The following is an 11914-nucleotide window of genomic DNA, read 5'->3' on the forward strand; positions in this document are numbered from 1 at the left end:
ATAGATGCTTGGGGTAGATGTACTTAATTTGCCAAGACTGATTTATTGTGATATTAGGCTGAACCTGGCTCATGCCCTGGTTCTGGTCCAGGTTGGGTTGCCTTGCAGTGATTCAAGGAATGAAAACTGGCTTGCATGATCCTGTCACGTGGCAGCTATGTACGCATATGTATACACCAAGCCATCCAGGATTATGTTCTTGCACATGTGCTGCATGTTATTCGACTGATTCACATCTACATCCACTTAAGATTCTAAATGCAATAAAGAATAACAGCCAAACCACTAATTCCTCCTATTGCCACCCTCCTTTGGGGTAACAGCTGAGGGAATAGTGCCCTATTTGGGACTTAATCAGAAAACTTGAGAAGCTAATCTGATTCAGGATTTCATAATGAATATGAATCTCTGATTTTTAGAATCTCCAATTAGAATATCCATGAAGGTTCCTAAGGAAAATATAGAAAGCGTGACTGACTTTTTTGTGTGTATTGATTTCACCAGAGCTGAAAATCACAGTAGAAACAGAAAGATGTGAAACCAGGCAGTCTAGATCCAAACAGTGCAGGAGCCTCTCTACAGAAAAACCTTTGGCTCAGTTTTAACTTTTAAGAGCATCCTTATGTGTTTTCTATGTGAAACGTCTCATGGAAATGGTACCCGTGCTGTAGAAATACACGGGTGTCACATCCACCACCAGCATCAAAGAAGCAGTGGTGGTGGGGGGGGGAGGTACCTACGATTGTGCAGAAACTCACAAGAACACACAGGTCTGAGCAACAGGCAACAACCGTACTGTTCATTGCTTTGTTGACTCAGGAGGTTGCCAGAGGCTGCAGAGTGATAAGGAGGACAAAGTCCACACCTGTTCTCTCAGTACAAACACCCTTATCTCTGTTCCCCTGCAGCCTCTCTCCCAGCGGTTGGATAGTCCAAGGAGCAAGCTCCATTGCAGTTAAAGTGTGACAGAAGCGGTGTCAGTTACAGCTTTCTGAAGATCCTGCTTTCTTAAAATAGGAACATTTGTTTCTCTTTTATGATGGGACGCTTGCTGTAGAGGCTTCTATTTTCTAGCTTCTTCCCTTAACCATCTTTGTCTTTCAAAAGCCTCAAATTGGGCTGAACTTACAAAAGTTTATCTTTCCTCAGTGTGTTTTTGTTTGTTTTTTTTTCTGCTGCTGTCCAAACCAAGGACTGATCTGCTCCCTTTGTATTGGTGATAGTCTGGCCAGCACCTGCACCCTGACTTTGTTATACAAGTTCCTGTACAAAGGAGAAAAGGCTCCAACTTCTGGTCTCTTAGATTTGAGTTCTGGCTCAGATGGGAAGAGGAAGGACTGTGATACCACTGATGGAAACCTCTGTTACGTGGTGATTTCCTTCCTGCACCCCAATCACGAGTCACTTTGGTCTCCCCTGTCAAGATCCTCACTTATTTAGGGTAGGAATAAAGCAGGAAGGATCTGTGAGTCTCTTCTGTCAGTGGTTAAAGCCCTGTGGTTTTTCCTGTTGTCTTTTGAAACAAAGCAGGGAGCTTTGTGAGGTAAAATGGTGCAGGGGAATCTCAGTACAGTATGATTTCATAGGACGGTGGTATGAAAGCCTTGCTACTCTATGTTGTCAAAGCACAGGCTGTCGTATCAATGCAGCAATTCCTTTAGGCCCAAGGTTACATCACAGAACAAGTGATGGCGGTTGGTCAGCTGAACCCTTGTGTGAACCATTGCCCAAATACATAGTTTCACCTACAGAGCCTTCACCATTGACTAAGACATCATAAGTTGAAACCTTCACTCTTTCACTGGAGGTAAGATTGTCATTGACTGTCAGAGGGTAGGACTTCACCCTAAACATAGTTCTCCTGTTCGTAGTTGCACTAAAATCTCAATTGCGTCAGTGGGTCAGAACTGCGGAAATGAGTCTGCCTTGCTCAAGCTCTGCTTTTCTATCTCCGAGCCTGTTTTCTGCATTTTAGCTTCCCCTTCTCACCAGATGCAAGCTACCTCCCCATTTTTCTCTTGTTCTCCAAGGTCCAATCTCTGTCACCAAATTCTTCTCACTCAGATAGTTTTTACTTCCTTCTTCCTAAGTCTTGCTCTCCTGCTGTCAGTTGCTTCTTGCCATCTGAGCGTAGCCCCTGTTCCTGGCTCATCTCGAGCACAGGGGCCTGGGTCCTCTCTCCATGCCAGCTTCCCATTTTCTTAGTTCTGAGGTCACTTTTTAAGGGCGTTTTCACCTCCCTTTTGTTACCTGAACAATAAGTAACCCAGGTAGTTAGTTATAAACTCAAAGGGAACAAGAGGCTGGTTGATAATTTATAGCAACATCTCAAATTTAAATGGAAAGTAAATATCAAGTTGTTAGCATTAAAGAAAACCCATTCCAGAGAGCTGGAGATGTAACATTCAGGGGACCTTCTCCCTCCTTCACTCTTCTTGACTTTTCTTTCTTTTTCTTTTGTTCCTTTCTTTTCCCTCCTCTTCCTCATTCTCTCTGTCTCTCCTTTCCTTCTTTCCTGTTCTCGGATTCTCAGGCAAGAGAAGCCTTCGTTTCCCTGAGGTGGGTTCTGAATTGCTGCTTTGGACCAGACCTTGCTTAAACAGAGGTTCAGAGCTGTGAAGTACACAGGACCATCCTCTGGCCCTTTCCTCTGGAGCATCTAGACAACCCTCACTGATGTCAGTGCACAGCCTGGAGCCGGGCTAGGCAGAGAGCAGGGAAGGTAAGACCATCCCAGTAGGGTTCCTTTCTATTGAACTTGGCCTGGTTTGCCTCATCTTGGTTTATATGTGGAAATGAAAGGGGTGTGGCAGCTTCATCTCCAGATTCCCCATCTAGAGCCCTTCTGAGACACTGCTTACATGGGGAAAAGACTGAGCCTTTATCATTTTATCTTTGTTTTCTTTTTTCCTCATGGAAAACATGCTTTTATCCCTGCCTCCGGGGGAAATCTGTTGCTTATCTCAATTTTTCTCTTTCCTAATGGAATTTCACCCCTTGCCCAACACGTGAATTATTGCTATACCCCTCTCCATTTGCTGTACCTGTGGTAGCATGATCTGTCCCTTCCTCCCAGGTAGCTTCTCTCTTGCTTTCCACTCCAGGGAATATCTAGGAATTACTCCACACAGCTCCATCTCCCTACTGAGCTATTTATTCTTTAGCACAGATGCAATTTGTTTTCTGTGTGGAGTGATCTGGAAAGAATGTTATTATTCAAACTAAATTTATGGAAGATCAGTGAGACAGATTAAGTGACAAAATGAAAGGATGTTAATTCCTCACTAGAGGTATTAACTTTGTCTGAACTGCCTTTAGGTTTGGTGTGGTTTTTTTTTTCTGTAGGGACAAAATCTAATCAGTGCCCACAGGTGCACAAAGTGGTGTGGGCGTATCTTCTCTACATCCTGTTTTACTCAGCTTTGACTAGTGCTTTCCAAACTATGGTTTCAACTTTAGTGTTCCTGGGAGGACATACTTGGTCTCTCGGTGCTGTCATTTTTTTCCTTTCCAGCTCCTGGAAAGCCTAGCAACAGGCACTTCCCTGACTCTACTTTATAAGCAATGGCTGCAGTTACCACAAAGACTTTCTTGTGTCACTAATAGCTGCCCACAAGTCAATCTCTCTGTTAAAATGTGGTCTACAGTATTAGCCAGGAATTGTTAATAATGCCCAAAGAGGCTTCTGCCTAAAGGCAGAAGTGCCTCCATCTGGTTTCTGGATTTGAAGTCCTTGTGTAGATGCTGAAATAGCTTTGAGAGCATTGAAGTTTTACTGGGAATCGCTGGGCATGGAGATTCTTGCCTACCTTCCTTTTATCTATTACTGGGAGTCATTTCCATTATAGACTGTTCTGCCCTTTCTTACAATACTTATAGTACTATTCTAAGGACGTTACCGCTAGGCATCTATTAATGGCAAGGTTTGTTCTTAAAAGCAAAAAAAGTTTATTAGAGCTAACAACTGCTTACATATTGTCAAACCCCATACTAGTTCAGATGCTTCAAATAGATTCTCAGACATACAGTTGCTTTTTTTTTTTAATCTTTGACCAGAAATTTGAAACATGTCAATACAGACTTCCTACTATTTTCATTTTACCTTGACTAATTTTGATCTATTGTATTCCTCCATAAGTATACTTGTAATTTCTTGCTGAAACAGAGGCTTCTGGTCCCCTCATACTGTCCTCAACAGCAGAAGTAAAATGCTCTATCCTGTGATACGGGAGACTGATGAAAGAAAACTCTGATGTTTCAGAATAAAGCTTTGCAGTTAAGACCCAGTATGACGCTTAGATCCTTGTTCTTGCCCAGTCCTCTCTGTTCTGTCTTAGGGTTTTGAGTAGCTCATAGAATCTCTCTGTACCTCAGTTCCCATTTGTTAAACGGGAATGGAGCTCAACTGACTGTCTTGAGATCAAGACATGTGAGACACTGCACTGGAAAGCATTAATATCACAGGTTTGCAAGAGAGGTAAGACCGTTGTGCTGAGCCGGTAGTAAGCACAGGAAAGCTGGCAGCAAGGTCCTAGAAAGACAGGGTGGATCAGAAACCAGAATTCATGCTGAAGTGAGGGTGGCAGGAAGGAATTGCCTCCATCGTGTGTCTGTTCTTAGATCACAGCGGATGGCACTTCAGTCCTGCTTCACCCATTCATTACAGAAAACGGGATGAAGCCAGGTGCTCTTCTTCAACTTCCATGGCTTCCTTTGTGAAGATACACCTGATAAACCATCAGAAGTTAATGATCAAAAGGCTTATCAGGGTCTTTTCATCTATAAATTTATAAGACAAAAGAGAAATAATAAAGCCATTGGATAATTAGTAACTAGCCAGGGCCCGCCCGGTGCCACTGGGCTCAAACTACCCCAAGACCTGTACGCAGACTCAGGAAGATGAGAAGGAGACAAGGATGAGGGGAAGAAAAAGAGTGGAAGGGGGAGAGAGAATTGGCCAAGAAGACAACAGAATGGGAGGGAGAGCAGCGGAGGCAAACGTGAGGAGAGAAGGGAAATAGGTCGAAAGGGTGGGAAAGCGGTAAAGGGAACAGAGGAGACTAAAAGGTGTGACAGAGTTGGAAGTGGGCAAGACATGAGAGACGTACTGGGCCAGAAAGAAGACTGAATTATTGGGAATGTTTTCCCCACCCAGGTAAGAGCTGATCCAGTGAATTTTCCTCTTATGGGTACTGCAGAGTCATCAACTCCCAATCTGCCAGGGAACTTTCTTCTCCTAAGTATTTACAGTGAATACTCTCTTGTAATGCTTTTCTTCTAGTTCTGGCCTTTTGTGGTGGGATTTGATGTTTGCTTCTTGTTGTTATATTTTATGTTAATTTCCTTTGCACATGAAAGGGAGTGATCAGAAAGCCGGAGAAATTCTCTAGATGGATTTCAGTTTTAGTGAAGATTTTAAGTGCAGTATGTTACTGCATCTTTTTGTCTTCTATCAGCTTGTCATTTCAAAACACCCCCACAACAGATGGGCAAGATTCTGCTTCTGTTGTGATAGATAGGTTGGATGGAACTGATCCTTGCTTGGATCTCTTAAGTTGCCCAAGGGAACTGTATCCCAGCAAGAATCCCAAATGGGAATCCTGGTGAATGTTTCTCTGAGTCTGTAATGAGGCTTATTGGTTTGGGGGAAGTCTTCCTGTCTTTTGATTTCAGAAATGCTTGTATGCAAAGGCAAATTTGTGTGGCAGTAAAACCTGTACTTGTTGCTGCAGATGTACTTTGTAGTTGTGACACGCAGTGGGTGGTAGAATAGAGTGTTCTGCCCAGGTTTTAGCCTCTGCATGTATTTGGTGTGTGCTCTTTCTACAAGAAAATCCCCCACTGAAGTCAGGAGAACTTTGCACTCACAAGAACGACAAGAAAAAGTTCTCTTGGTTTGTCTTGGATGAATAATCTATAGCAAAACCCAGTAAAATTAACTATATTAATCTCCTTAAATATGGCAGGGAAACATTACAACTTCACTTTACCGTACATCCTCAAGCAAATATAGCATTAGTTAACAGTGACCAGGTTTTTTGGTTGTTTTTTCCTCCCCTGATGATTGAAATCGTGAATCCTATTAAAAATTTAAATCCAACATTCAGTCAGAGAGATGAGAGTTATACAGGCCTCAGACTGTTCTGAAGCCTGATGATAGAAGCACTTCAAATATGTAATCAGGCTCTATGGCTTTCTCCATGCATTTTATGTGAGATGAAAGGAAGGTCTGAGCATTTATAAAGAATCTGGGGAGTGGTGTGGGGCTGCTAGTCCTGGCATGGATGAAGACTGTCTCTGTGCAGCTGGATCAACTGTGAATACCTGGGACACTGAGCGGGAAGGGGAAAGGAAAAAAGATTTAGAGGGAAGAGTGCAAGAAAGCAGCAAAGAGGAGCAGCAAATCTGTCCTTACTGTAATAGTCTTTCCACCACAGCCTTCTGGTGAGCAGCCTCCTCAGGGCTCAAGTTTTCCAGCTCCTTCATTATTGGAGGGGTAAATTCCTCCCCGTCATCAGAGGTTTCATCTTCCGATAACCTGGACTCCCCCATTCCATTGGGAATGTCGGGACAGGGTTCCCCTTTCTCTGTCTGGAGGGCATTGATAGCGCGCTGACTTTCACTCTGAAGCACGTAGGGTTCCACTTCGCTCAGCGCCTTGATGAGGGTCTCCTTGGTTAGCCCCGACTCCAGCAGCGCTCCCAGTAGCTCCACTTGAAGATGACTCAGCTTCGAGACCATGGTTCTTCAGGCTGGTGTCTCTTGGATTTGAAATGCGGGTTATCCTGCTTCCAGCGTCCCTACACCATGGTCCCGAGGTAACACGCTCGACTGTCAGGAGAGTGGGCACAGCACAGCCTCCCGCCTTTACGCCCCCCCAAAAAAAACAAAATACAAAATTGAGCCACTTCAGACCCCCCACGACTGTCCTGAGCCAGTGCTGATAAAGGGACCCTTGGCTATCTGTTTACATTGGAGCAATGTAAATTCTCCAAGGTTCATATTTATCTGTGTGCTTAGCAAGTTACTGAACTTTGGACTTCAGCACTGCAGCAGCAGTTCACAAAGTGCAGAGGGAGAGAAAGCAGGGGGAGGGGGAAAGGGAGGGAAGCAGAAGAGAGAAGGAGGGTAAAATGAAGGGATAGAAGGTCTGCAGCATGCGAAAGAAAAGTAAGCTATGGAAAGAAAACTAGAAATATGGCCCCATTAGTTTTCGAGAAGGAAGGAGGTGGAGTACCCAAAGGAAGAGGTGCGTTTGGCGGTGCCCGGTTGAGGAGAAGGTGCTGCTGTTGGAAGATCGCAGAGCCCGCTTACAGCTCTGGCTGTGGGGAGGTTCAGCCAGTCTCAGCCCCTGCCAAAGGCTTCGGGCTGAGAGAAAGCCACGCTGGCAGCTTCGCTAGCCTTTGTGCACCCCCCCCAGCAGGGAAGTGTGACCACTGGGTTCGTATGGATGTTCCCAAGACTGACAGGATGTTCTGGATCTCCAGCTGACTTCTGTCGCAGAGCATCAAGTGTTAAATAACTTTTTCACTTCTGGCTCTGGCTTGCTGGGTATCTTGATATGCAAATACTAGTACCTCCATTATAACTTGCTATGTTTACTGCTTAACTGACGAGCAAGAGCAGTATGCCCACATAATTTGGGGGATTACAGGGCTTGCCCCACTCAGCTTGTGATTCAAGCACATGATAGAGAATAGCCCTGGGTGTTGGTTCATGCTGAAAGTCCCTGTCCTATCATCAGTTGCCCTTCTTCTGAGAAGTGCTCTGGGCAGGCTTGTGGTTACCATTTATCACCTACCTCCAGCCCCTCTTGATACCAGAACCTCTAAGGTTGTGCTTCCACCTGTTGGGTGACTTCCTAGCACATGCTTGCTAGCTCAGCTGGAGTCACTTAGTGCAGTTCTTCGAGAGTCCTTATGACTAAATTGTCTTTTCTGGTCTGAAAATCTATGAACGAATCTATCTACTTTGAGTGGCGAAATTAGGGAATAACTTGATGTGGACTTGATGCACGAGCATCTCATGCAAATGATTCTTTGTGTGATCAACAGGAGAAGGACTTAAAACTATTGTCTCAGTGGAGGTGTCCTAGGAGCAGCTACTTGTGCCTCTTTATATGCTCCTATCAAGCCTAAACTAAGAGGAGCCAAGTAGCCAAGCCATCTTAACATGAGAAGGAACTTCTTTACTTTGAGGGTAGTGGAGCACTGGAACAGGCTGCCCAGAGAGGTGGTGGAGTCTCACACTCTGGAGACATTCAAAACCCACCTGGACGCTGTCCTGTGTAACGTGCTGTAGGTGACCCTGCTCTGGCAGGAGGGTTGGACTAGATGATCTCCAGAGGTCTCTTCCAACCCTAACAATTCTGTGAATTCTGTGACTGTCCCCAAACTGAGTAGTGTCCCAAGACAATGCTGCAGAGTGACCTTGGCCCCTGTTTTCCCTTTGTGGGCACCATTAGCCATGCTCTCCAGGCTCATGCTGACAACATGCTAAGTCAGCAGCTGAAGCACAGAGCTCCTTTGCAGATTGTACCCCCTCCTCCCTCCAGGCACAGCACACTGCGGCTGGGCTGACTCTTTCTACCAGGACTGTTGTTAACTGTTCACTTTTGTTTCAGATGGCATCTGCACAGAGTACCAGGTCACCTCGCTGCACTGAGTTAAAAAAACACCAACGGATACAGAGGACTCTCTGTGTGTGGCTAAAAAGAAGTGACAATTTGGAGTCCATGTAAAAATATTTAAAGTAAGAAATTTTCAAGTGAACTTTAACATAAAAAGACATCTTTAGTTTCTAAACTCTTTTTTTTGTCATACTCTTAAGAAAGAGTATTTAAAGAATGTGGGCTTTTTTTTTTTTTGGCATTGTCCTATTGATGCTTTAATACAAGTTCCATGCGTTTTATTTTTTATTACAATTTTCCTAATTCCCCCCCGATAGACATACTGGCTCAATAACAGTCATTGTTAACTGTAGTTACGGTATCCAGCCATGACATATAGTTTCTGCATGATACATCCTTATAATTCAAGGACTTTGCAAATAGAGACAGCGGATTGTGAGCCTCCTGCAATATGTGACACAGAAGATTCTGTCATACTGTGTTACTTACTTCTGTCTTTCTTTTGTGTGGTGATGTCTTTTATCTAAACTAAGATGGAAATATTATCATTGTTCTTGTCTAAAAGATTGTCCAATCTATGTTCTGTAAGTATATCTACCTGTTGTACACTTGAGGGGAGACGAGGACACAGACCATTAAGTTTAGACAAAGTACAGCAATATTTGTCAAGGGAAACTGTAAAGAGAAGAAAACATAGCAACAAATTATCTGCCTGTATTGTGTGGTTTCAAGGATTCCTTACGCACCCAGAAGTCCTGTTGCTTCTGCTTGCCTTGAAGACCTTCAGCTGCAGAGGTTTTTAAAACTTGAAACTAGTGAACTTTGAAGTCTATAAAACCAGAAATGAACATCTGTTTGTATGTTAGGACCTCACTGAATGCTACAACTGGATGCCGTGTGGAGAATCCTTAGCTGAATATGGAAACCTTTCAAATACTGAGGAGGAGGTAAATATTCTCTATCACTTTGTCCTGAAGGGCTTTTTCCCTTGGTCTGTTAAAATTGTCCATCTCAAACCGCTGGAGCCTGGACAATTAACAAAACAACAAGTAGACTTCTACAGTGTCAACTTTATATTCACTGCAAGCTGCCAGACTCTGCTAGTGAATGGTTCAGCACACCATTAAGTACTTCAGATTCGTCAATGCAGGAAAACTAGTGAGCTTTTCACTGTTTCTTAAATGTTATAAATTGCTAACAGTCAGACTGAACATTTGGGAAGCAGGAAGGAGACTCCTGCTGCGAATTAACCAGCACCCCTATTTTATATCCTGGCACTAAGAATTGCAATATCGTATTTCTCAGATTATTACGAGTGCCACAATATGCAGTTGTGAGGTACTAAGAATAGCAGAGGTGGAAGCTGCAAAGCTTTAACCAGCTAGATTATAATTCTAGTAGAGAGCAAGAGCTAAATTGTAGAGTGCTGTAATCCAGACAGCATTCTCTTGTCACTGAATTGTACTCGGGGATTTTGCCTTGAGGATGAATATTTGAAAGAAAAGGACTTGGGTCTACTATACACATTTTCATCTATTAACAGTGCTTAGTAGATGTTGATTTCCTTAATTGCAACAATTTGCTGGGCCGTAACTTGATTCTCAGGTCACCCTGACTAACGTGATCTTGGTAATTGTGATAGGGGAAACTTTTGAAGACACCTGCTTGTTTTTCTTATGTTTGCGCTGTTGTGGTTTTTTTTGTTTTTTTTTTTTTTCCTGCAGAATTGCTTGTTTTTCCTTAGGTGTAATTAATATCGTGGTTGAGACCCCTCAAATTCAGTGCTTCGCTGACAAGGCATGAGCAGCTTTACAACATTAAGCTGGTCAGCTTAACAGCAGGCTTACATTAACAAATCAGTTTGGATGCAGATTGGAGAAATATATCAATTAGTAATCACAAGAAGTCTGATTTCTATTTTATTTTAATGGCAAGTTTAATAAAGATTATTTAAACACGTTCAACTACTTTGCATTGTCCTACGTACACTTAAATACAACTTGAGGGGTGATTCTGCCCTGCTGCTCTGCTCTGGGGAGACCCCACCTGGAGCACTGCGTCCAGCTCTGGAGTAGAGAGTACTCTCCAGTACAGGAGAGTTGTGGACCTGTTGGAGCATGTGCAGAGGAGGCCATGAAGATGATGAGAGAGCTGGACCCCTTCTGCTGTGAGGACAGGGTGAGAGAGTTGGCGTTGTTCAGCCTGGAGAAGAGCAGGATCTGGGGAGACCTTGTAGCAGCCTCTCAGTTGTTAAAGGGGGCTTATAAGAAAGATGGAGCAAACTTTTTAGCAGGGCCTGTTGTGATAGGACAAAGGGGTAATGGTTTTACACTAAAAGAGGGTGGATTTAGACTTGATATAAGGGAGACTTTTTTTTTCACTGAGGGTGGTGACACACTGGCCCAGGTTGCCCAGAGAGGTGGTAGATGCCCCATTCCTGGAACCATTCCAGGTCAGGCTGGACAGGGCTCTGAGCAACCCGATCTGGTTGAAGATGTCCCTGCTCACTGCAGGGGGATTGGACTAGATGACCTTTAAAGATCCCTTCCAACCCAAATTATTCTATGATTCCGTGCATTTTCTTTTATGATTTTCTTCTTTTCTCCTGAAGTAGCAGACAGTCTGATAACACTGTGTGACAGCTATCTTATAAAACTGGGTTCCTGGCGTTCTCCGGTATCCTTACAGGCAAGGAAGTCGTGGGTTCCTCTAACAGAATCCTATTTTGTTAGCAAATATTATTGTATTGATTAACTGATATTGATTAAGTGTTCCAATGTAATTCCTTCTCCCCTACACGTAATAAAGTAGTTGATTGGATTGGTACTAGCTGGATTACTTAACACTAAGAATGACTGCATGAAAGTATAAATGGCTATACAATAGGAACATCATTCTTATTTTACACTTATTGGTCTGTATTCTCCTTACTACACTAGAGCAAAACCAAAGTAACGGACAGCAGAGTCCTGTGAACAGAATAGAAGGCAGAACAGACTCCCAAAGCCTGACTTCTTCTATCAACACCATTTTTCCCTTTGATGTCTTCATTTACTGAATTATATCCATTATTAAGTGTACACGCTGAAAAAATACAGTAAATTACTGGGATAAAGCTGGTCTAATGTGGCTTCAAGGAGCATACAGAGAAGGAAAAAACCCTAAATATATTTACGATAAAGTGCTAGCAGAGGGAGCCTGTATAGTTCCATGAATAGAGTGGTAAAATTTCCATTGGCAAAAGCAGCACAGAGAAGTGGTTTCTTTTAATAATTCTTCACCATT

At 43.4% G+C, this 11914-nt stretch overlaps 2 protein-coding genes across 2 annotated transcripts in view; one reads left to right on the top strand and one right to left on the bottom strand.

Moving 5' to 3' along the window:
* HNF1A (HNF1 homeobox A) overlaps window positions 1-6884 on the bottom strand; it is a 15098-nt gene extending 8214 nt beyond the window's left edge. The window contains exon 1 of the mRNA XM_009888583.1: window positions 6416-6884. Within this exon, the coding sequence (XP_009886885.1) occupies window positions 6416-6741 (326 nt within the window). The 5' untranslated portion in view covers window positions 6742-6884. The remainder of the gene's footprint in view (window positions 1-6415) is intronic.
* Window positions 6885-10762: 3878 nt separating this feature from the next.
* SPPL3 (signal peptide peptidase like 3) overlaps window positions 10763-11914 on the top strand; it is a 64254-nt gene continuing 63102 nt past the window's right edge. The window contains exon 1 of the mRNA XM_009888611.1: window positions 10763-10807. Within this exon, the coding sequence (XP_009886913.1) occupies window positions 10763-10807 (45 nt within the window). The remainder of the gene's footprint in view (window positions 10808-11914) is intronic.

This window comes from Charadrius vociferus, unplaced genomic scaffold (genome assembly GCF_000708025.1).
Source record: "Charadrius vociferus isolate BGI_N301 unplaced genomic scaffold, ASM70802v2 scaffold917, whole genome shotgun sequence".
Lineage (NCBI taxonomy): Eukaryota > Metazoa > Chordata > Aves > Charadriiformes > Charadriidae > Charadrius > Charadrius vociferus.